Raw genomic sequence first — 24,903 nt, 5'->3', positions numbered from 1 at the left:
GACACATAGTAATTATATCAGTAAATACTTGATAAATGATGGATATAGGGGAGGAGCAAGATGGCAGAAGAGTAGGGTCCCCAAATCACCTGTCTCCACCAAATTACCTAGAAAACCTTCAAATTATCCTGAAAATCTATGAATTCGGCCTGAGAATTAAAGAGAGAACACCTGGAATGCTACAGTGAGAAGAGTTCGCGCTTCTATCAAGGTAGGAAGACGGGGAAAAAGAAATAAAGAAACAAAGGCCTCCAAGGGGGAGGGGCCCCGCGAGGAGCCGGGCTGAGGCCGGGGCGAGTGTCCCCAGGACAGGAGAGCCCCGTCCCGGAGAAGCAGGAGCTGCACCAACCTTCCCGGGCGGAAAGGGGCTCGCGGGCAGTTGGAGCAGGACCCAGGAGGGTGGGGATGCCCTCGGGCTCCCCGGGACAGTAACAGACACCAGCGCCCTGGGAGAGTGCGCCGAGCTCCCTAAGGGCTGCAGCGCGCACGGCGGGACCCGGTGGGACCCGGAGCAGCTCGGAGGGGCTCGGGCGGCGGCTCCGCGGAGGGGGCTGCGCGGCCCCGGGAGCAGCTCGGAGGGGCTCGGGCAGAGGAAGAGGCTCCGTGCAGAGGGGGCTGCGCGGTTCCAGGAGCAGCTCGGAGGGGCTCGGGCGGCAGCTCCAAGGAGGGGGTTGCGCGGCCCGGGAGTGCGAATCCAACAGCGCAGGCTCCGGAGCACAGGGCGCCGGGACACAGCCCAGGATCCCGCCTCCCCCCGGGACAGGCAGAGGCCAGGAGGGCCCAGGACAGCGAGGATGCTCCTGCCCCAGCTGAGCAGATCAGCGGCCCCGCCCCGGAGCCTCCAGGCCCTGCAGACGGAGAGCGCCGGAGTTCCTGCCGGAACTGAATCCAGGTTTCCAGAGCTGGCACCGCCACTGGGGCTGTTCCTCCTGCGGCCTCACGGGGTAAACAACCCCCACTGAGCCCTGCACCAGGCAGGGGCACAGCAGCTCCCCCAACTGCTAACACCTGAAAATCAACACAACAGGCCCCTCCCCCAGAACACCAGCTAGATTGACAACTTCCAGGAGAAGCCAAGGGACTTAAAGTACACAGAATCAGAAGATACTCCCCGTGGTTCTTTTTTTTTTTTTTTTTTTTTTTTGCTTTTTGATTTGTTTCCTTCCCCCACCCCCTTTTTTTCTCCTTTCTTTTTCTTTCTCTTTTTCTTCTTTTTTTTTTCTTTTTTTTCTTCCCTTTTTTTTTCTCTTTCTCTTTTCTTTCCTTCTTTCTCTCCTCTCTTTTTCTCTTTTTCCCAATACAACTTGCTTTTGGCCACTCTGCACTGAGCAAAATGACTAGAAGGAAAACCTCACCTCAAAAGAAAGAATCAGAAACAGTCCTCTCTCCCACAGAGTTACAAAACCTGGATTACAATTCAATGTCAGAAAGCCAATTCAGAAGCACTAATATACAGCTACTGGCCGCTCTAGAAAAAAGCATAAAGGACTCAAGAGACTTCATGACTGCAGAATTTAGAGCTAATCAGGCAGAAATTAAAAATCAACTGAATGAGATGCAATCCAAACTAGAAGTCCTAACGACGAGGGTTAATGAGGTGGAAGAACGAGTGAGTGACATAGAAGACAAGTTGATAGCAAAGAGGGAAACTGAGGAAAACAGAGACAAACAATTAAAAGACCATGAAGATAGATTAAGGGAAATAAACGACAGCCTGAGAAAGAAAAACCTATGTTTAATTGGGGTTCCCGAGGGCGCCGAAAGGGACAGAGGGCCAAAATATGTATTTGAACAAATTCTAGCTGAAAACTTTCCTAATCTGGGAAGGGAAACAGGCATTCAGATCCAGGAAATAGAGAGATCCCCCCATAAAATCAATAAAAACCGTTCAACACCTCGACATTTAATAGTGAGGCTTGCAAATTCCAAAGATAAAGAGAAGATCCTTAAAGCAGCAAGAGACAAGAAATCCCTGACTTTTATGGGGAGGAATATTACGGTAACAGCAGACCTCTCCACAGAGACCTGGCAGGCCAGAAAGGGCTGGCAGGATATATTCAGGGTCCTCAATGAGAAGAACATGCAACCAAGAATACTTTATGCAGCAAGGCTCTCATTCAAAATGGAAGGAGAGATAAAGAGCTTCCAAGACAGGCAGCAACTAAAAGAATATGTGACCTCCAAACCAGCTCTGCAAGAAATTTTAAGGGGGACTCTTAAAATTCCCCTTTAAGAAGAAGTTCAGTGGAACAGTCCACAAAAACAAGGACTGAATAGATATCATGATGACACTAAACTCATATCTCTCAATAGTAACTCTGATGTGAACTGGCTTAATGACCCCATCAAAAGGCGCAGGGTTTCAGACTGGATAAAAAAGCAGGACCCATCTATTTGCTGTCTACAAGAGACTCATTTGAGACAGAAGGACACCTACAGCCTGAAAATAAAAGGTTGGAGAACCATTTACCATTCGAATGGTCCTCAAAAGAAAGCAGGGGTAGCTATCCTTATATCAGACAAACTAAAATTTACCACAAAGACTGTAGTGAGAGATGAAGAGGGACACTATATCATACTTAAAGGATCTATTCAACAAGAGGACTTAACAATCCTCAATATATATGCCCCGAATGTGGGAGCTGCCAAATATATAAATCAATTATTAACCAAAGTGAAGAAATACTTAGATAATAATACACTTATACTTGGAGACTTCAATCTAGCTCTTTCTATACTCGATAGATCTTCTAAGCACAACATCCCCAAAGAAACGAGAGCTTTAAATGATACACTGGACCAGATGGATTTCACAGATATCTACAGAACTTTACATCCAAACTCAACTGAATACACATTCTTCTCAAGGGCACATGGAACTTTCTCCAGAATAGACCACATATTGGGTCACAAATCGGGTCTGAACCGATACCAAAAGATTGGGATTGTCCCCTGCATATTCTCAGACCATAATGCCTTGAAATTAGAACTAAATCACAACAAGAAGTTTGGAAGGACCTCAAACACATGGCGGTTAAGGACCATCCTGCTAAAAGATAAAAGGGTCAACCAGGAAATTAAGGAAGAATTAAAAAGATTCATGGAAACTAATGAGAATGAGGATACAACCATTCAAAATCTTTGGGATGCAGCAAAAGCAGTCCTAAGGGGGAAATACATCACAATACAAGCATCCATTCAAAAACTGGAAAGAACTCAAATACAAAAGCTAACCATACACATAAAGGAGCTAGAGAAAAAACAGCAAATAGATCCTACACCCAATAGAAGAAGGGAGTTAATAAAGATTCGAGCAGAACTCAATGAAATTGAGACCAGAAGAACTGTGGAACAGATCAACAGAACCAGGAGTTGGTTCTTTGAAAGAATTAATAAGATAGATAAACCATTAGCCAGCCTTATTAAAAAGAAGAGAGAGAAGACTCAAATTAATAAAATCATGAATGAGAAAGGAGAGATCACTACCAACACCAAGGAAATACAAACGATTTTAAAAACATATTATGAACAGCTATACGCCAATAAATTAGGCAATGTAGAAGAAATGGACGCATTCCTGGAAAGCCAGAAACTACCAAAACTGGAACAGGAAGAAATAGAAAACCTGAACAGGCCAATAACCAGGGAGGAAATTGAAGCAGTCATCAAAAACCTCCCAAGACACAAGAGTCCAGGGCCAGATGGCTTCCCAGGGGAATTTTATCAAACGTTTAAAGAAGAAACCATACCTATTCTCCTAAAGCTGTTTGGAAAGATAGAAAGAGATGGAGTACTTCCAAATTCGTTCTATGAGGCCAGCATCACCTTAATTCCAAAACCAGACAAAGACCCTACCAAAAAGGAGGATTACAGACCAATATCCCTGATGAACATGGATGCAAAAATTCTCAACAAGATACTGGCCAATAGGATCCAACAATACATTAAGAAAATTATTCACCATGACCAAGTAGGATTTATCCCTGGAACACAAGGCTGGTTCAACACCCGTAAAACAATCAATGTGATTCATCATATCAGCAAGAGAAAAACCAAGAACCATATGATCCTCTCATTGGATGCAGAGAAAGCATTTGACAAAAGACAGCATCCATTCCTGATCAAAACTCTTCAGAGTGTAGGGATAGAGGGAACATTCCTCGACATCTTAAAAGCCATCTATGAAAAGCCCACAGCAAATATCATTCTCAATGGGGAAGCACTGGGAGCCTTTCCCCTAAGATCAGGAACAAGACAGGGATGTCCACTCTCACCACTGCTGTTCAACATAGTACTGGAAGTCCTAGCCTCAGCAATCAGACAACAAAAAGACATTAAAGGCATTCAAATTGGCAAAGAAGAAGTCAAACTCTCCCTCTTCGCCGATGATGTGATACTCTACGTAGAAAACCCAAAAGTCTCCACCCCAAGATTGCTAGAACTCATACAGCAATTCGGTAGCGTGGCAGGATACAAAATCAATGCCCAGAAGTCAGAGGCATTTCTATACACTAACAATGGGACTGAAAAAAGAGAAATTAAGGAGTCAATCCCATTTACAATTGCACCCAAAAGCATAAGATACCTAGGAGTAAACCTAACCAAAGTTGTAAAGGATCTATACCCTCAAAACTATAGAACACTTCTGAAAGAAATTGAGGAAGACACAAAGAGATGGAAAAATATTCCATGCTCATGGATTGGCAGAATTAATATTGTGAAAATGTCAATGTTACCCAGGGCAATATACACGTTTAATGCAATCCCTATCAAAATACCATGGACTTTCTTCAGAGAGTTAGAACAAATTATTTTAAGATTTGTGTGGAATCAGAAAAGACCCCGAATAGCCAGGGGAATTTTAAAAAAGAAAACCATATCTGGGGGCATCACAATGCCAGATTTCAGGTTGTACTACAAAGCTGTGGTCATCAAGATGGTGTGGTACTGGCACAAAAACAGACACATAGATCAGTGGAACAGAATAGAGAATCCAGAAGTGGACCCTGAACTTTATGGGCAACTAATATTCGATAAAGGAGGAAAGACTATCCATTGGAAGAAAGACAGTCTCTTCAATAAATGGTGCTGGGAAAATTGGACATCCACATGCAGAAGAATGAAAGTAGACCACTCTCTTTCACCATACACAAAGATAAACTCAAAATGGATGAAAGATCTAAATGTGAGACAAGATTCCATCAAAATCCTAGAGAAGAACACAGGCAACACCCTTCTTGAACTCGGCCATAGTAACTTCTTGCAAGATACATCCACGAAGGCAAAAGAAACAAAAGCAAAAATGAACTATTGGGACTTCATCAAGATAAGAAGCTTTTGCACAGCAAAGGATACAGTCAACAAAACTCAAAGACAACCTACAGGCTGGGAGAAGATATTTGCAAGTGACCTATCAGATAAAGGGCTAGTTTCCAAGATCTATAAAGAGCTTATTAAACTCAACACCAAAGAAACAAACAATCCAATCATGAAATGGGCAAAAGACATGAACAGAAATCTCACAGAGGAAGACATAGACATGGCCAACATGCATATGAGAAAATGCTCTGCATCACTTGCCATCAGGGAAATACAAATCAAAACCACAATGAGATACCACCTCACACCGGTGAAAATAGGGCAAATTAACAAGGCAGGAAACAACCAATGTTGGAGGGGATGCGGAGAAAAGGGAACCCTCTTACACTGTTGTTGGGAATGTGAACTGGTGCAGCCACTCTGGAAAACTGTGTGGAGGTTCCTCAAACAGTTAAAAATATACCTGCCCTACGACCCAGCAATTGCACTGTTGGGGATTTACCCCAAAGATACAAATGCAATGAAACGCCGGGACACCTGCACCCCGATGTTTCTAGCAGCAATGGCCACGATAGCCAAACTGTGGAAGGAGCCTCGGTGTCCAACGAAAGATGAATGGATAAAGAAGATGTGGTTTATGTATACAATGGAATATTACTCAGCTATTAGAAATGACAAATACCCACCATTTGCTTCAATGTGGATGGAACTGGAGGGTATTATGCTGAGTGAAGTAAGTCAGTCGGAGAAGGACAAACATTATATGTTCTCATTCATTTGGGGAATATAAATAATAGTGAAAGGGAATATAAGGGAAGGGAGAAGAAATGTGTGGGAAATATCAGAAAGGGAGACAGAACGTAAAGACTGCTAACTCTGGGAAACGAACTAGGGGTGGTAGAAGGGGAGGAGGGCGGGGGGTGGGAGTGAATGGGTGACGGGCACTGGGGGTTATTCTGTATGTTAGTAAATTGAACACCAATAAAAAATAAATTTAAAAAAAAATTTAAAAAAATGATGGATATATATGTGGGCAGTTCTATTCACACACTTGGATCAAAGAAAAGAAAATTCATGTGTTTTGAGATAAAATTGGAGCTATTTTTTAAATTTTATTTTCCAAATGATTATGTAAATTATAGTTAGCATACAATGCAGTATTAGTTCAGGAGTAGAACTCAGTGGTTCATCACTTACATACAACATCCAGTGTTCATCATAACAAATGCCCTCCTTTATGCCCATTACCCATCTGGCCCATCTCCCACCCCCTGCCCTCCATCAGCCCTCATTTTGTTCTCTAATTAAGAGTCTCTTATGGTTTGTTTCCCTCTCTTTATCCTCCTCCCATATGTTCATCTGTTTTGTTTCTCAAATTCCATATATAAGTGAAATCATATGGTATTTTTCTTTCTCTGATTGACTTATTTTACTTAGCATATTACACTCTTAGCTAAATTGGAGCTATTTTAACGTGTCAAAATTCTCCAAACTCTTTAATAGTGAATCAGAATTTTCCTCATTATCCCAATAGAAGATTCTTTGTGTGTTATCGCCATCAAATTAAGACTGGTTTCAATTCCTGACATTCAATAAATAAATAAATAAATAATTTTTATATTTTTTTGCTTTTTTGTGTGTATTATACTTTTGTGTCTTTGCTCATTGTGTATTTGTTGTATTTTAACTACATTAGATATTAAATGGCTTTTGTGAAGTGACCTATAAAATGAATACTTTTATGGGTAAATGTATTTGACATTAAAAGCAATTAACTGATTGATGGACTATCTTTTGAAATACAATCAGGTCATAAATGAGGAAACTAATTGTAATTGATTTGGAGACACTTAAACTAATCCAAAATTTGACCAACTAAATTATAACAAATTGTGGATTTATCTTCCTGGTGCTATGTTTTCCTCTTTAGTGAGATTAACTGTAGATAGATCAAAGGAAATCTGATTGAACAAGTGCTGGTAGATGCTTCTGGTAGGAATGATTATGATGGTGTAGGGCAGCATAACAGGGCCACCAAGTTTCTCTATTTATAGAAAGACAAATGAACAGGCAAATAGAAGACTGCTTATATTAACCCCACCTAGCTTGTTTAAGAGAGATAGACAGAGGGATCCCTGGGTGGCGCAGCAGTTTAGCGCCTACCTTTGGCCCAGGACACGATCCTGGAGACCCGGGATGGAATCCCACATCGGGCTCCCGGTGCATGAAGCCTGCTTCTCCCTCTGCCTATGTCTCTGCCTCTCTCTCTTTCTCTCTCTGTGACTATCATAAATAAATTAAAAAAAAAGAGAGATAGACAGAAAATACTTCCTTAGAGAGGTTTGGTGATAATGTGTTAAAAAGCTCATTAGGGTAAATATCCATACAGGATCCTTTGCAGGTAGGGGCTGGTTGAAGAGGTTGGAAGAAGTAGATTCTCATATATATAGGATTTGTGGGGAGCAGTTAACATTGTTGTGGACAAGCCAAGACCATCTTGATGAGTAGAATATACAAATTAGAATGTTGTCCAAACACCAACTTCTCAAAATCTAGTAAGTCTTGAAAGATGATGTTCATAGAATGCAAACAGGTATAACCAAAGGTAAATGGCATACTATATGCATATAGATTAGATCTTATTCTAAAATTGTGTTTCCCTTGTCTTTTTTCCAGGTCTGGATCAACTCATAAACAACTTGGAAGTCCAACTTAATTCAGAAGGTGGCTCAATGCATGTCTTTAAAGAGGTCAGTTATCAGGAAAATGAGATAGAAATATTGAGCCATAATAATGTTGAGTACTTGGTAATCATTAATGAGCTAAAGCTCATTTTTTCCCCTAGCAAAGTGTTGGAAACTGAAAAGGGATGAAAGGAGGAAGGAAGGTTTCTAGGAAGTTCCTGAAAACAAGGTTTCAGGTCTGAATACAGAATAGATCTGGCCTAAAAGAAATCTAGCCTCTGGAATCAATGCTGTAGGGGCAAGTTAGACACTTTGGTAGACAATAGTAACCATTTGCCTAACACTGTTCCTATTTCAGGCACTCTGAAGATTAAATACATTGTCTTATTTAATCTTCATAATAACTCTGTTGGATACTGTATTAGAGTTCTCCAAAGAAACAGAACCAACAGAATGTGTAATATCTCAATCTGTGTCTCTCTATATGTATGTATGTGTATATATATATATATATATATATATATATATATATATATAATCTATATCTCTATAGATATAAATAACAATATATTAATCATATATATCTTTATATATAAAATAAAAATATATCTATATCTATCAATCTACATAGCTATTGAGAGAGAAAGAGATGTTAAGGAATTTGATCACATGACTGTAGAATTCTGATGAATCCAAAATTTAATAGGGGGTAGGCTGACAGATTGGAGAGCCAGGGAAGAGTTGCAGTTCCAATGGCAGTTATCTGGAAGAGTTCTTTCCTGCTTGTAGGAGTTCAGTCTTTATTTTTTTAAGGCCTTCAAATGACTTAATGAGGCCAACCCACATTATGGAGGGTATTTGGCTTTACTCAAAGTCCAGTGATTTAAATGTTAATTTCAGGAGCACCTGGGTGTCTCAGTCAGCTAAGCACCTGGCTTTGGTTCAGGTCATAATCCCAGGGTCCTGGGATAGAGCCCTGCATTGGGCTCCCGCTCTCCCTCTCCCTTGCCCCTCCTCCTGCTTGTGTACTGGTTCTCTCTCTCTCTCTCTCTCATCTCTATCTCTATCTCTATCTATCTCTATTTCTATGTCACATAAATAAATAAAATCTTTTTAAAAATGTTAATTTCACCTAAAAAACATCTTCACAGAAACATTCAGAATAATGTTTGACCAAATATCTGAGGACTGTGATCCACCCAAATTGACACAAAATTAATCATCACAGATAGGTATTATTAATATTCCCATTTTACATAAGAAAACTGTGACCTTGGGCACACCCAGAACAAGGATTGTTTTTATTTAACAGGCAAACACTCTGCATTAGATGTGGAAGTCCCATTTTGCTCAGGTTTAAGTTCTAAAGTCATATATTTCTAAAAGATTCTCAGTGACACCTTTTCCCACACCATTCTTTCTGCCTGGAACATCCTTCAATCAGCCTGTCTAATTTACCAAATCCCAACTTTTCTCAGGGCCCAAATTTCAATTCCATCTCTTCCATAAAACTTACACTGATAACTACTTGAACTTGAGTTCCCAGAATGCTAAATTATCTATACCAGTTACTCATGTGGCTCTGCTTATTACTTGTTCTCTAGTCATCAACAACTTTATGTAAATACCTCTTGTATTTACAGTGATAATTTTTGTCTTTGAAACTTCAATTATTTATGTGCCCCTTACACAATTTCTGATACATCCTTATTATGCATATTATTTACTTACTTTTAGGAGATTAGTGCAGCTAAAAATAAATGCCTATAATCTAGGTTTGATGTGGCATATTGGTTTCCTAGAGTTACTGCAACAAATTACCACCAATTGGTGGCTTAAAACAGGATAAATGTATTCTCTCATAGTTCTAGAGTCCAGAAGTCCAAATTTGTATCATTGCCATGATCCCTTCCAAGGTCCTAAGAGAGAATATGTTTCTTGCCACTTCCACCTCCTGGTGAATGCAGGTGTTCCTTGGCTTGTAGACTCAGCACTCCAGTGTCTATCTTCATCTTCACATAACTTTCTCCTCTGTGTCTCTCTGTGTGTCTCTGCTCTGTGTACCTGTTTAAGGACAGTTGTCATTGAATTTAGGGCCCACCCAAATAATCCAGGATAATCTCCTCAAGATCCTTAATTATATCTACAAAGACTATTTCCAAATAAAGTAATATTCATGGGTTCTGGGGATTAGGATGTGGACATATATTTTGGGGGAACACCATTCAGCCCACTACAGTGTGTTATACATGTATTTCTAATATATAGTAATCCAACACCCCAAAACAACCTTAGATGCTTTGAGAAAGAAAAAGTGTTTCACCATATTATATTTTATATGTTTCATAGTTTTGTGCTAGGTAATAATTTTTCCATATTATCATGCTAGGTACTAATCAATATATGCACATACATACATACAAAATACATATATACATGTCTAACATTATTTTACCTGAATGCAGCTGCTGCCATGCTTGATATTTTCTCCTAAGCCTTTAGGTTTGCCTATTTCATTAGTTTGTACAAATTGATGAATTCTTTTGTCTCATGGCACTATATTTCTGGATGCTATTGATATGGTGGTGATGTAAAATTTGAAATCCCTCTAGGTTTAGGTTAGCTCTACTTTTAATAATTCTCAACTCCAACTACTTCTCTATCCTCTAATACGTAAATACGTGATTCCTCATTGGAGAAGAATTGGGGTTTCAGAAAGCTAACTGACTTACTGACTTAAACTATGACTGTGTGTGTGTGTGTGTATTTGTGTGCCCACACATGAAAATGATTAGTTTAAACCTAGAACAAACTAGAAGGATCTGCGTACAAGAGCAGCTTTCCTCTTTCTGCTTAGGGGACTAAGCTTTATTTTACTACCATAAAAATACTTTCCTCTGTTTTCCACCTGTTGTACTGTCTGGGGTATTTTCTTCTTTCATTTTATTTCTAGCCTTGCTTTCCTGCTTTCAATTTCTAAATAAGAGCTATTTTATTTATTTTATATTTAAATGTATGAATTTATGACAGTAAATTGCATCTTAAGAAAAACCGTTTCAAAATAAAAATTAGTATACATCTACTCAGCATTTTTACATGCAGATATTCTTTCTTTCCCCCAAAGTGTCCATTGACCAAGAATAAAGAAGAAGTAGTATACATATATACAATGAAATATTATTCAGGCATAAAAATAATGAAATCTTGACATTTGCAATGGCATGGATAGAGCTTGAAAGTACACTAAGCGAAATAAGTCAGTCAGAGAAAGACAAATACCATATGATTACACTCATATGTGAAATTTAAGAAAAAAAAAAACACAAAGAAATGATCATAAGGGAAAAATAAAGAGGCAAGCCAAGAAACAGACTCTTAATTATAGAGAGGAAACTGATGGTAACCAGAGGGGAGGTTGGGTTAAATAGGTGATGGGGATTAAGGAGTATACTTGTGAGTGTTTTTTGAGAAAAGCCTATATTACTGTATATTTCTCTCTTAGGACTGCCTTTGCTCCATCCCAAAGTTTCTGAAATAACATGTTTCCATTTTCATTTGCTTCCATGTATTTTTTCAATTCCTTAATTTCCTGGTTGACCCATTCATTGTTTAATCGGATGTGTTTTAACTTCCATGTATTTGTGGTGTTTCCAAATTTTTTTCTTGTGATTGAGTTCAAGTTTTAAAACATTGTGTTCTGAAAATATGCATGACCAATCTTTTTGTGCTGGTTGAGACCTGATTTGTGACACAGTATGTGATCTATTTTGAAGACTGTTCCACGTGCTCTGGAAAAGAATGTGTATTCTCTTGCTTTATGATTAAATGCTCTGAATATATCTATTAAGTCCATCTGGTCCAGTATGTCATTCAAGGCCCTTGTTTCCTTGTTGATCTTCTGCTTAGATGATCTGTACATTACTGTGAGTGGGGTGTTAAAGTCCCCTAGTATTATTTTATTATTATAATGAGTATCTTTAGGTTTGTTATTGCTTTATATATTTTGCTGCTCCCAAATTATGAGCATAAACATTTTCAATTGTTAGATCTTCTTGTTGGATAGATATTTTTTATTATGTTATAGTGCCTTTTATCATCTCTTATTAGTCTTTGGTTTAAAATCCAGTTTGTCTGATGTAAGGATAGCTACTCCAGCTTTATTTCTTGTCCATTAACATGATAAATTGTTCTCTACCACCTCACTTTCAATATGGAGGTTTTGTTGGTTCTATAATTGGTCTCTCTTGTAGATATCATGTTGATGGATCTTGTGTTTTAATCCATTCTGATAATGTTTTAATACCATTCTGATATTTTTTAATCTATTCTGATATTCTATGTCTTTTGTTTGGAGCATTGAGTATATTTACATTCAGGGTAATTATTGAAAGTTATGAATTTAGTGCCATTGTATTACCTACCCATAAAGTTGCTGTTTCTTCAGATTGTCTCTCTTCCTTTCTGGTCTTTGGTTCTTTGGGGATCTCTCTCTGCTCAAAGGATGCCCTTTAATATTTCTTGTGGGGTTCTTTTAGTGTTGATTAATTCCTTTAGTTTTTGTTTGTTCTGGAAACTCTTTATCTTTCCTTCTATTCGGAATGACAGCTTTGCTGGATAGTTTGCATATTCTTCCCATTTACCACATTGAATATATCATGCCAGTGCTTTCTAGCCTGCCAAGTGTATGTGGACAGATCTTCTGCCATCATTATGTTTCTACCCATTTAGGTTTAGAAACTCTTGTTCCAATCTGCTTCCATGATTTTCTCTTTATCACTGAAATATACAAGCTTCATTATTATATGTTGAGGTGTCAACCTATGTTTATTGAATTTGAGGAGGGGTTTCTCTGTGCCTCCTGGACTTGAATGCCTATTTCCTTTCCTATATAGGGAAATTCTCAGCTGTAATAAATTCAAATAAAACTTCTGCCCCTTCTTTATCTTCTGGGACCCCTGTTATCTAGATATTATTTCACTGTATGAAATCCCTGACTTCTCGAAGTTTCCCTTTGTAATCCAGTGTTTGTCTTTCTGTAACCTGTCCACCTTTATTTTCCATCATTTTGTCTTCTATATCACTCTCTTTTACCTCATTTATTCTGTTAGAACCTCCATTTATGACTGCATCTCAGCAATAGCATTTTAAATTTTGGCCTGATTACATTTAGTTATTATTTTCTACAGTAAGTGATTCCTCTACTGTCTTCTATGCTTTTTGCAATCCCAGCTAGTATCTTTATAGTCATTTTTTTAAATACTAGTTCAGACCTCTTACTTATATCCATATTGATTAAATCCCTGGCAGTACTACCTCCTGTTCTCTCTTTTGTGATGAATTTCTCCATCTCGTTATTATGTGTAGAAAAGAAGATAGAGAAAAGACAACAATATCAACAGCAACAGAAAATAATTAACAAAACAAACTAGAATAAAACAAAAACAAAATAAATATGAAAAAAATCATACCAGAAATAAAACAGGAAAAATAAGAAATAGATCCTCATTGTATTTTGGTTTCCTTCTTATAAGAAATTAGATCCCAAAATAGGAAAAAAAAACTCATATATATATGAAAATAAAATAAAATACAATGAACATAAACCAAAAATAATATATAAATAACATATATATAAAATAAAAATTTTAAAAGAATTGAAAAAAATAAGAACATAGCTGCAAAAATATAAAACTGAAAGATTAAAGAATTAAAATAAAAACACTACAAATGTTATATACTGTTTTCCAAGAACTGAATTTTTGCAGTTTGCTATGATTGGTAAACTTGGTGCTATCCAGTTGTTCCTGCTGGCCTTCCAGGGGAGGGGCCTATTCTGCTGATTCTCAGGTGTTGTTGCCCTGATGGAAATCCAACTTCCTTGCCAGGGGGCAGAGCTCAGTGTAAGTGGCTCTGGATTCCACTGTGGTGCTGTTTAGCTCCCCTCCCTTCAATACTTTCAGCATTAATGGAGGGAATGAAAATAGCCATGCCCTACTTTCTAGCTCCAGAGCTGAAAATTCCTCCCACTCTTACCTCCCACTCTTCAGTAAGCTCATCCAGAAAAGCATTCAATTACTTCAGTCTTGTTGGTTTCTGTCCAAACTCTGTGTTCACCCAACATTGACCAGGCATTTTCATCTCAGGCATACAGTTGAATTTTAAGTCTCCAAATTTTATGGACACCTGGGGTATATAGACCTGCACTGTTCCTCCCAGAGGAGGGAGAGCTCTCACCATGCTTCGGCCTTCTGCTGGGCCCCTGCCAGGAGACTAGCGGTGTGACTATGTAATGGTTCACAATATATGGCATCACCAAGCAAAAAGCCAGAGCATAGACTCACTGTTTTCAGCTGGCTTTTCCACTCTGATGCCTGGAAACTCTGCTATACACAGGCACCCCCATTCTTCTTGTGACCCCAAGGATCTTGAGACCATGCTATCCCACCTGGGATTCTGCTCTACTTCACCACCTAAGCACTTTAAGGCCAGGGATGTGCCCCGCACTGTACCAGGCTTATAAAAGTTCAGATTTTGTGCTCTACTGCTCATAATAATTTACAGTAGCCTCCTTAAGTCAGCTCCTGCCCCACTACCATTTCCTCTGATATATCGTCCTGGATTCAAGGCTCTGCACCTCCTAAGTTCCAAAATGTGGTCACTTTTCTATTTGTGGAATTGCAGCATTTCTTTTCTCAGATCTCTGATTGATTTTGTAGGTGTTTAGAATGGTTTGATATCTAGCTGAATTCCAGAAACCAGATAAACTTAGCGTTCCCTACTCCTCTGCCATCATAACTCCTCTCTCTTCATATACTTTAATGTATTCTTTACTTTTCTGGTTAACCCATTCATTCCTTAGTCAGATGTTCTTTCACCTACATGTATTTGTGGTCTTTCCAAGTTTTTCTTGTGGTTGCCTTCAAATTTCATAGTGTTGTCACCTGACAATATGCATGGTATGATCAGAATCATTTAGTAGTTCTTGAGGCCTGATTTATGACCCAGTATGTGATCTATTTTGGATAATTTTCCATGTGCACTTGAAAAGAATGTGTGAGGGGCCTGAGTGGCTCAGTCAATTAAACATCTGGCTCTTGATCTCAGCTCAGGTCTTAATCTCAGGGTCATGAGTTCAAGCACAGTTGAAGTTCCATGCTAGGCATGGAGCCTACTTTAAAAAAAATAAATAAGGGCAGCCTGGGTGGCTCAGCGGTTTAGTGCCGACTTTGGTCCAGGGCATGATCCTGGGGACCTGGGATTGAGTCCCATGTTGGGCTACATGCATGGACCCTGCTTCTCCCTCTACCTGTGTCTCTGCGTCTGTGTGTGTGTGTGTGTGTGTGTGTCTCTATGAATAAATAAATAAGTAAATAAATGTTTAAAAAAATAAAAATAATAAGAATATGTATTCTGCTGCTATAGGATAAAATGTTCTGAATATATCTGTTATGTTTATCTAGTCCAGTGTGTTGTTCAAAGCCATTGGTTCCTATTGATTTCTTGCTTAGATGATCTTTCCATTGCTATAAATGAGGTGTTAAAGACTCCTACTCTTATTGTATTGTTATCAATAAGATTATCTATGTTTGTTATTATTCATTTATATGTTTGGGTGGTTCAAGCTGGATGCATGAGTATTTGCAACTGTTAAATAACCTATTGGACAGACTCCTTTATTATTATATAATGTCCTTTTTTACCTCATCATCTCTATTTACAGTTTTTGGTTTAAAATCTAATTTGTCTGATATAAGTATGGCTATATCAACTTTTTTTATTTAAAAATATCTTTTTAAAAAACTTTTATTTTTTTCAAAGATTTTATTTATTTATTCCTGAGAGACACACACACACACACACACACACACAGAGAGAGAGAGAGGCAGAGACACAGACAGAGGGAGAAGCAGGCTCTATGCAAGGAGCCTGACATGGGACTCAATCCTGGGTCTCCAGGATCAGGCCCTGAGCTGAAGGTGGCGCTAAACTGCTGAGCCACCTGGGCTGCCCACAATTCATTTTAGAGAGAGTGTGCACTCATGTGTGCATAAGTGAGGAGAAGGGTAGAGGGAGAGAATTCTCAAAGCAGATTCCCCACCTAGCCCATAGAATGATACAGAGCTCAATCTCACGAACAATGAGATCATGATCTGAGCTGAAATCACAAGTCAGACACTCAACAAACTGAGTAACGCAGGTGATTCTTCTACTCCAGGCTTCTTTCGACATCAATTAACATGATAGATGGTTCTCCATGCTCTAATTTTCCATCTTAATGCGTCTTTATGTCTAAAATGAGTCTTTTTTAGGCAGCATATAGATAGATCTTGGGGTTTTCTTTTTAAATCCATTTTGAGCACATGTCCCCACCAAATTACCTAGATAACTTTCAAATCATCCTGAAAACCTACGAATTTAGTCTGAGATTTAAAGAGAGAACAGCTGGAATGCTACAGTGAGAAGAGTTTGTGCTTCTATCAATTACAACTTGTTTTTGGCCACTCTGCACTGAGCAAAATGACTAGAAGGAAAAATTCACCTCAAAAGAAAGAATCAGAAACAGTCCTCTCTCCCACAGAGTTACAAAATCTGGATTACAATTCAATGTCAGAAAGCCAATCAGAAGCACAATTATAAAGCTACTGGTGGCTCTAGAAAAAAGCATAAAGGATTCAAGAGATGTCATGACTGCAGAATTTAGATCTAATCAGGCAGAAATTAAAAATCGAATAAATGAGATTCGATCCAAACTGGAGGTCCTAACGACGAGGGTTAACGAGGTAGAAGAACAAGTGAGTGACATAGAAGACAGGTTGATGGTAAGGAGGGAAACTGAGGAAAAAAGAGAAAAACAAAAGATCATGAGGATAGGTTAAAGGAAATAAATGACAGCGTCAGAAGGAAAAATCTATGTTTAATTGGGGTTCCCAAGGGTGCCAAAAGGGACAGAGGACTGAATATGTATTTGGACAAATCACAGCTGAGAACTTTCCTAACTTGGGAAGGGAAACAGGCATTCAGATCCAGGAGATAGATTCGCCCCCCAAAAATCAATAAAAACTGCTCAACACCTCGACATTTAAAAGAGAAAATTGCAAATTCCAAAGATAAAGATAAATTCCTTAAAGCAGCAAAAGACAAGAAATCTCTAACTTTCATGGGGAGAAATATTAGATTAATAGCAGAACTCTCCACAGACCTGGAAGGCCAGAAAGGGCTGGAAGGATATATTCATAGTCCTAAATGAGAATAACCTGCAGCCAAGATACTTTATCCATCAAGGCTCTCATTCAGAATAGAGGAGGAGATAAAGAGCTTCCAAGATAGGCAGAAACTGAATGAATATGTGACCACCAAGCCAGCTCTGCAAGAAATACTAAGGGGGATTCTGCAACAGAAAGAAGTCCAAGGGAACAATCCACAAAAAGAGGGACTGAGTAGGTATCATGATGACACTAAATTCATATCTTTCAATAGTAACTCTGAACGTGAACGTGCTTAATGACCCCATCAAAAGGTGCAGGGTTTCTGACTGGATAAAAAAGCAAAACCCATCTATTTGCTGTATGCAAGAGACTAATTTTAGACATAAGGACACCTACTCCTACTCCCTCAAAGTAAAAGGTTGGAGAAATATTTACCATTCAAATGGTCCTCAAAAGAAAGCAGGGGTAGCCATCCTTATATCAGATAAATTAAAGTTGATCCCAAAGATTGTAGTGAGAGATGAAGAGGGACACCATATCCAACAAGAGGACCTAACAATCATGAATATGTATGCCCCAAATGTGGGAGCTGCCAAGTATATCAATCAATCAATAACTAAAGTTAAGACATAGAAAATAATACGCTTAAACTTGATGACTTCAATGTAGCACTTTCTACAATCGACAGGTCTTCTAAGCAAAACATCTCCAATGAAACAAGAGCTTTAAATGATACACTGGACCAGATGGATTCCACAGATATCTACAGAACTGTACAACCGAATGCAACTGAATAAACATTCTTCTCAAGTGCACATGGAACTTTCTCCAGAATAGACCACATACTGGGTCACAAATCAGGTCTTAACTGACACCAAAAGATTGGGAGTGTCCCCTGCATATATTCAGACAATAATGCTTTGAAATTAGAACTAAATCACAAGAAGAAGTTTGGAAGGATTTCAAACACATGGAGGTTAAGGACCATCCTGTTAAAAGATGAAAGGGTGAACCAGGAAATTAGAGAATAATTTAAAAGATTCATGGAAACTAATGAGAATGAAGATACAACCATTCAAAATCTTTGAGATACAGCCAAAGAAGTCCTGAGGGGGAAATACATCGCAATACAAGTATCCATCCAAAAACTGGAAAGAACTCAATACAGAAGCTTAACCTTTCACCTAAAGGAGCTGGAGAAAAACAGCAAATAGATCCTACACCCAGCAGAAGAAGAGAGTAATAAAGATTTGAAAAGAACCCAATGAAATAGAGACCAGAAGAACTGTGGAACAGATCAACAAAACCAGGAGTTGGTTCTTTGAAAGAATTAATAAGATAGATAAACCATTAGCCAGCCTTATTTTAAAAAAAGAGAGAGAAGACTGAAATTAATAAAATCATGAATGAGAAAGGAGAGATCACCACCAATACCAAGGAAGTACAAATGATCTTAAAAACTAATTATGAGCAGCTATACGCCAATAAATTAGGCAATCTAGAAAAAATGGATGCATTTCTGAAAAACCACAAGTTAACAAAATTGGAACAGGAAGAAATAGAAAACCTGAACAGGCCAATAACAAGGGAGGAAATTGAAGCAGTCATTAAAAACCCCTCAAGACACAAAAGTCCAGGGCCAGATGGCTTCCCAGGGGAATTCTATCAAACGTTTAAAGAAGAAACCATACCTATTCTCCTAAAGCTGTTTGGAAAGATAGAAAGAGATGGAGTACTTCCAAATTCGTTCTATGAGGCCAGCATCACCTTAATTCCAAAATCAGACAAAGACCCCACCAAAAAGGAGAATTACAGAGCAATATCCCTGATGAACATCGATGCAAAAATTCTCAACAAGATACTGGCCAATAGGATCCAACAATACATTAAGAAAATTATTCACCATGACCAAGTAGGATTTATCCCCGGGATGCAAGACTGGTTCAACCCTCATAAAACAATCAATGTGATTCATCATATCAGCAAGAGAAAAACCAAGAACCATAGGATCCTCTCATTAGATGCAGAGAAAGCATTTGACAAAATACAGCATCCATTCCTGATCAAAACTCTTCAGAGTGTAGGGATAGAGGCAACATTGCTCAGCATCTTAACAGCCATCTACGAAAAGCCCACAGCAAATATCATTCTCAATAGGGAAGCACTGGAAGCCTTTCCCCTAAGATCAGGAGCAAGACAGGGATGTCCACTCTCACCACTGATATTCAACATAGTACTGGAAGTCCTAGCCTCAGCAATCAGACAACAAAAAGACATTAAAGGCATTCAAATTGGCAAAGAAGAAGTCAAACTCTCCTTCTTTGCAGATAACATGATACTGTACATAGAAAACCCAAAAGCCTCCACCGCAAGATTGCAAGAACTCATACAGCAATTTGGCAGTGTGGCAGGATACAAAATCAATGCCCAGAAATCAATGGCATTTCTATACACTAACAATGAGACTGAAGAAAGAGAAATTAAGGAGTCAATCCCATTGACAATTGTACCCAAAAGCATGAGATACCTAGGAATAAACCTAACCAAAGAGGTAAAGGATCTATACTCTAAAAACTACAGAACACTTCTGAAAGAAATTTAGGAAGACACAAAGAGATGGAAAAATATCCCATGCTCATGGATTGCAAGAATTAATATTGTGAAAATGTCAATGCTACCCAGGGCAATTTACATGTTTAATGCAATCCCTATCAAAATACCATGGACTTTCTTCAGAGAGTTGGAATAAATCATGTTAAGATTTGTGTGGAATCAGAAAAGACCCCAAATAGCCAGGGGAGTTTTAAAAAAGAAAAGCATAGCTGGGGGCATCACAATGCCAGATTTCAGGTTCTACTACAAAGCTGTGGTCATCAAGACAGTGTGGTACTGGCACAAAAACAGACACATAGATCAGTGGAACAGAATAAAGATCCCAGAAGTGGACCCTCAACTTTATCATCAACTAATATTCGACAAAGGAGGAAAGACTATCCATTGGAAGAAAGACAGTCTCTTCAATAAATGGTGCTGGGAAAATTGGACATCCACATGCAGAAGAATGAAAGTAGACCACTCTCTTTCACCATACACAAAGATAAACTCAAAATGGATGAAAGATCTAAATGTGAGACAACATTCCATCAAAATCCTAGAGGAGAACACAGGGAACACCATCTTTGAACTTGGCCACAGTTACTTCTTGCAGGATACATCCATGACGGCAAGAGAAACAAAAGCAAAAATGAACTATTGGGACTTCATCAAGATAAGAAGCTTTTGCACAGAAAAGATACAGTCAACAAAACTAAAAGACAACCCACAGAATGGGAGAAGATATTAGCAAATGACGTATCAGATAAAGAGCTAGTATCCAAGATCTATAAAGAACTTATTCAACTCAACAGCAAAGAAACAAACAATCCAATCATGAAATGGGCAAAAGACAGGAACAGAAATTTCACTGAGGAAGACATAGACGTGGCCATCAAGCACATGAGAAAATGCTCTGCATCACTTGCCATCAGGGAAATACCAATCAAAACCACAATATGATACCACCTCACACCAGTGAGAATGGGGAAAATTAACAAAGCAGGAAACAACAAATGTTGGAGAGGATGTAGAGAAAGGGGAACCCTCTTGCACTGTTGGTGAGAATGTGAACTGGTGCAGCCACTCTGGAAAACTGTGTGGAGGTTCCTCAAAGATTTAAAAATATATCTGCCCTACAACCCAGCAATTGCACTGCTGGGGATTTACCCCAAAGATACAGATGCAGTGAAACGCCGGGACACCTGCACCCCGATGTTTATAGCAGCAATGCCCACAGTAGCGAAACTGTGGAAGGAGCCTCGGTGTCCATCAAAAGATGAATGGATAAAGAAGATGTGGTCTGGGGGGGAGGAGCAAGATGGCGGAAGAGTAGGGTCTCCAAATCACCTGTCTCCACCAAACTACCTAGAAAACCTTCAAATTATCCTGAAAATCTATGAATTCGGCCTGAGATTTAAAGAGAGACCAGCTGGAATGCAACAGTGAGAAGAGTTCGCGCTTCTATCAAGGTAGGAAGACGGGGAAAAAGAAATAAAGGAACAAAGGCCTCCAAGGGGGAGGGGCCCCGCGAGGAGCCGGGCTGAGGCCGGGGCGAGTGTCCCCAGGACAGGAGAGCCCCGTCCCGGAGGAGCAGGAGCTGCACCGACCTTCCCAGGGGAAAGGGGCTCGTGGGGAGTTGGAGCAGGACCCAGGAGGGCGAGGATGCCCTCGGGTTCCCGGGACACTAACAGAGCGACTGCGCGCCCAGGAGAGTGCGCCGAGCTCCCTAAGGGCTGCAGCGGGCACGGCGGGACCCGGCGGGACCCGGAACAGCTCGGAGGGGCTCGGGCTGCGGCTCCGCGGAGGGGGTTGCGCGGCCGGGGAGCGCGAATCCAACAGCGCAGGCTCCGGAGCACAGGGCGCCGGGACACAGCCCAGGATCCGGCCTCCCCCGGGACAGGCAGAGGCCAGGAGGGCCCAGGACAGCGAGGACGCTCCTGCCCCAGCTGAGCAGATCAGCGGCCCCGCCCCGGAGCCTCCAGGCCCTGCAGACGGAGTTCCTGCCAGAGCTGAATCCAGGTTTCCAGAGCTGGCCCCGCCACTGGGGCTGTTCCTCCTGCGGCCTCACGGGGTAAACAACCCCCACTGAGCCCTGCACCAGGCAGGGGCACAGCAGCTCCCCCAACTGCTAACACCTGAAAATCAGCACAACAGGCCCCTCCCCCAGAACACCAGCTAGACGGACAACTTCCAGGAGAAGCCAAGGGACTTAAAGAACACAGAATCAGAAGATACTCCCCGGTGGTTCTTTTTTTGTTTGTTTGTTTTTGTTTTTGTTTTTGTTTTGTTTTGCTTTTTGATTTGTTTCCTTCACCCACCCCCTTTTTTTCTCCTTTTTCTTTCTCTTTTTCTTCTTTTTTTTTTTCGTTTTTTTTTCTTTTTCTTCCCTTTTTTTTTCGATTTCTCTTTTCTTTCCTTCTTTCTCTCCTCTCTTTTTCTCTTTTTCCCAATACAACTTGCTTTTGGCCACTCTGCACTGAGCAAAATGACTAGAAGGAAAACCTCACCTCAAAAGAAAGAATCAGAAACAGTCGTCTCTCCCACAGAGTTACAAAACCTGGATTACAATTCAATGTCAGAAAGCCAATTCAGAAGCACTATTATACAGCTACTGGTGGCTCTAGAAAAAAGTATAAAGGACTCAAGAGACTTCATGACTGCAGAATTTAGAGCTAATCAGGCAGAAATTAAAAATCAATTGAATGAGATGCAATCCAAACTAGAAGTCCTAACGACGAGGGTTAACGAGGTGGAAGAACGAGTGACTGACCTAGAAGACAAGTTGATAGCAAAGAGGGAAACTGAGGAAAAAAGAGACAAACAATTAAAAGACCATGAAGATAGATTAAGGGAAATAAACGACAGCCTGAGGAAGAAAAACCTACGTTTAATTGGGGTTCCCGAGGGCGCCGAAAGGGACAGAGGGCCAGAATATGTATTTGAACAAATTCTAGCTGAAAACTTTCCTAATCTGGGAAGGGAAACAGGCATTCAGATCCAGGAAATAGAGAGATCCCCCCCTAAAATCAATAAAAACCGTTCAACACCTCGACATTTAATTGTGAAGCTTGCAAATTCCAAAGATAAAGAGAAGATCCTTAAAGCAGCAAGAGACAAGAAATCCCTGACTTTTATGGGGAGGAGTATTAGGGTAACAGCAGACCTCTCCACAGAGACCTGGCAGGCCAGAAAGGGCTGGCAGGATATATTCAGGGTCCTAAATGAGAAGAACATGCAACCAAGAATACTTTATCCAGCAAGGCTCTCATTCAAAATGGAAGGAGAGATAAAGAGCTTCCAAGACAGGCAGCAACTAAAAGAATATGTGACCTCCAAACCAGCTCTGCAAGAAATTTTAAGGGGGACTCTTAAAATTCCCCTTTAAGAAGAAGTTCAGTGGAACAGTCCACAAAAACAAAGACTGAATAGATATCATGATGACACTAAACTCATATCTCTCAATAGTAACTCTGAATGTGAACGGGCTTAATGACCCCATCAAAAGGCGCAGGGTTTCAGACTGGATAAAAAAGCAGGACCCATCTATTTGCTGTCTACAAGAGACTCATTTGAGACAGAAGGACACCTACAGCCTGAAAATAAAAGGTTGGAGAACCATTTACCATTCGAATGGTCCTCAAAAGAAAGCAGGGGTAGCCATCCTTATATCAGATAAACTAAAATTTACCCCAAAGACTGTAGTGAGAGATGAAGAGGGACACTATATCATACTTAAAGGATCTATTCAACAAGAGGACTTAACAATCCTCAATATGTATGCTCCGAATGTGGGAGCTGCCAAATATATAAATCAATTATTAACCAAAGTGAAGAAATACTTAGATAATAATACACTTATACTTGGTGATTTCAATCTAGCTCTTTCTATACTCGATAGGTCTTCTAAGCAAAACATCTCCAAAGAAACGAGAGCTTTAAATGATACACTGGACCAGATGGATTTCACAGATATCTACAGAACTTTACATCCAAACTCAACTGAATACACATTCTTCTCAAGCGCACATGGAACTTTCTCCAGAATAGACCACATATTGGGTCACAAATCGGGTCTGAACCGATACCAAAAGATTGGGATTGTCCCCTGCATATTCTCGGACCATAATGCCTTGAAATTAGAACTAAATCACAAGAAGAAGTTTGGAAGGACCTCAAACACATGGAGGTGAAGGACCATCCTGCTAAAAGATAAAAGGGTCAACCAGGAAATTAAGGAAGAATTAAAAAGATTCATGGAAACTAATGACAATGAAGATACAACCGTTCAAAATCTTTGGGATGCAGCAAAAGCAGTCCTAAGGGGGAAATACATCGCAATACAAGCATCCATTCAAAAACTGGAAAGAATTCAAATACAAAAACTAACCTTACACATAAAGGAGCTAGAGAAAAAACAGCAAATAGATCCTACACCCAAGAGAAGAAGGGAGTTAATAAAGATTCGAGCAGAACTCAACGAAATCGAGACCAGAAGAACTGTGGAACAGATCAACAGAACCAGGAGTTGGTTCTTTGAAAGAATTAATAAGATAGATAAACCATTAGCCAGCCTTATTAAAAAGAAGACAGAGAAGACTCAAATTAATAAAATCATGAATGAGAAAGGAGAGATCACTACCAACACCAAGGAAATACAAACGATTTTAAAAACATATTATGAACAGCTATACGCCAATAAATTAGGCAATCTAGAAGAAATGGATGCATTCCTGGAAAGCCACAAACTACCAAAACTGGAACAGGAAGAAATAGAAAACCTGAACAGGCCAATAACCAGGGAGGAAATTGAAGCAGTCATCAAAAACCTCCCAAGACACAAGAGTCCAGGGCCAGATGGCTTCCCAGGAGAATTTTATCAAACTTTTAAAGAAGAAATCATACCTATTCTCCTAAAGCTGTTTGGAAAGATAGAAAGAGATGGAGTACTTCCAAATTCGTTCTATGAAGCCAGCATCACCTTAATTCCAAAGCCAGACAAAGACCCCGCCAAAAAGGAGAATTACAGACCAATATCCCTGATGAACATGGATGCAAAAATTCTCAACAAGATACTGGCCAATAGGATCCAACAGTACATT

General features: G+C 39.7%; 1 protein-coding gene across 1 annotated transcript in view; it reads left to right on the top strand.

Moving 5' to 3' along the window:
* KLF8 (KLF transcription factor 8) overlaps nt 1-24,903 on the top strand; it is a 296,414-nt gene that overhangs the window by 217,164 nt on the left and 54,347 nt on the right. The window contains exon 2 of the mRNA XM_077889758.1: nt 7,996-8,069. Coding sequence (XP_077745884.1) covers nt 8,052-8,069 — 18 coding nt within the window. The 5' untranslated portion in view covers nt 7,996-8,051. The remainder of the gene's footprint in view (nt 1-7,995; nt 8,070-24,903) is intronic.

The sequence above is a fragment of the Canis aureus genome, chromosome X (genome assembly GCF_053574225.1).
Source record: "Canis aureus isolate CA01 chromosome X, VMU_Caureus_v.1.0, whole genome shotgun sequence".
Lineage (NCBI taxonomy): Eukaryota > Metazoa > Chordata > Mammalia > Carnivora > Canidae > Canis > Canis aureus.
This window is presented reverse-complemented; position numbering and strand designations above follow the sequence as displayed.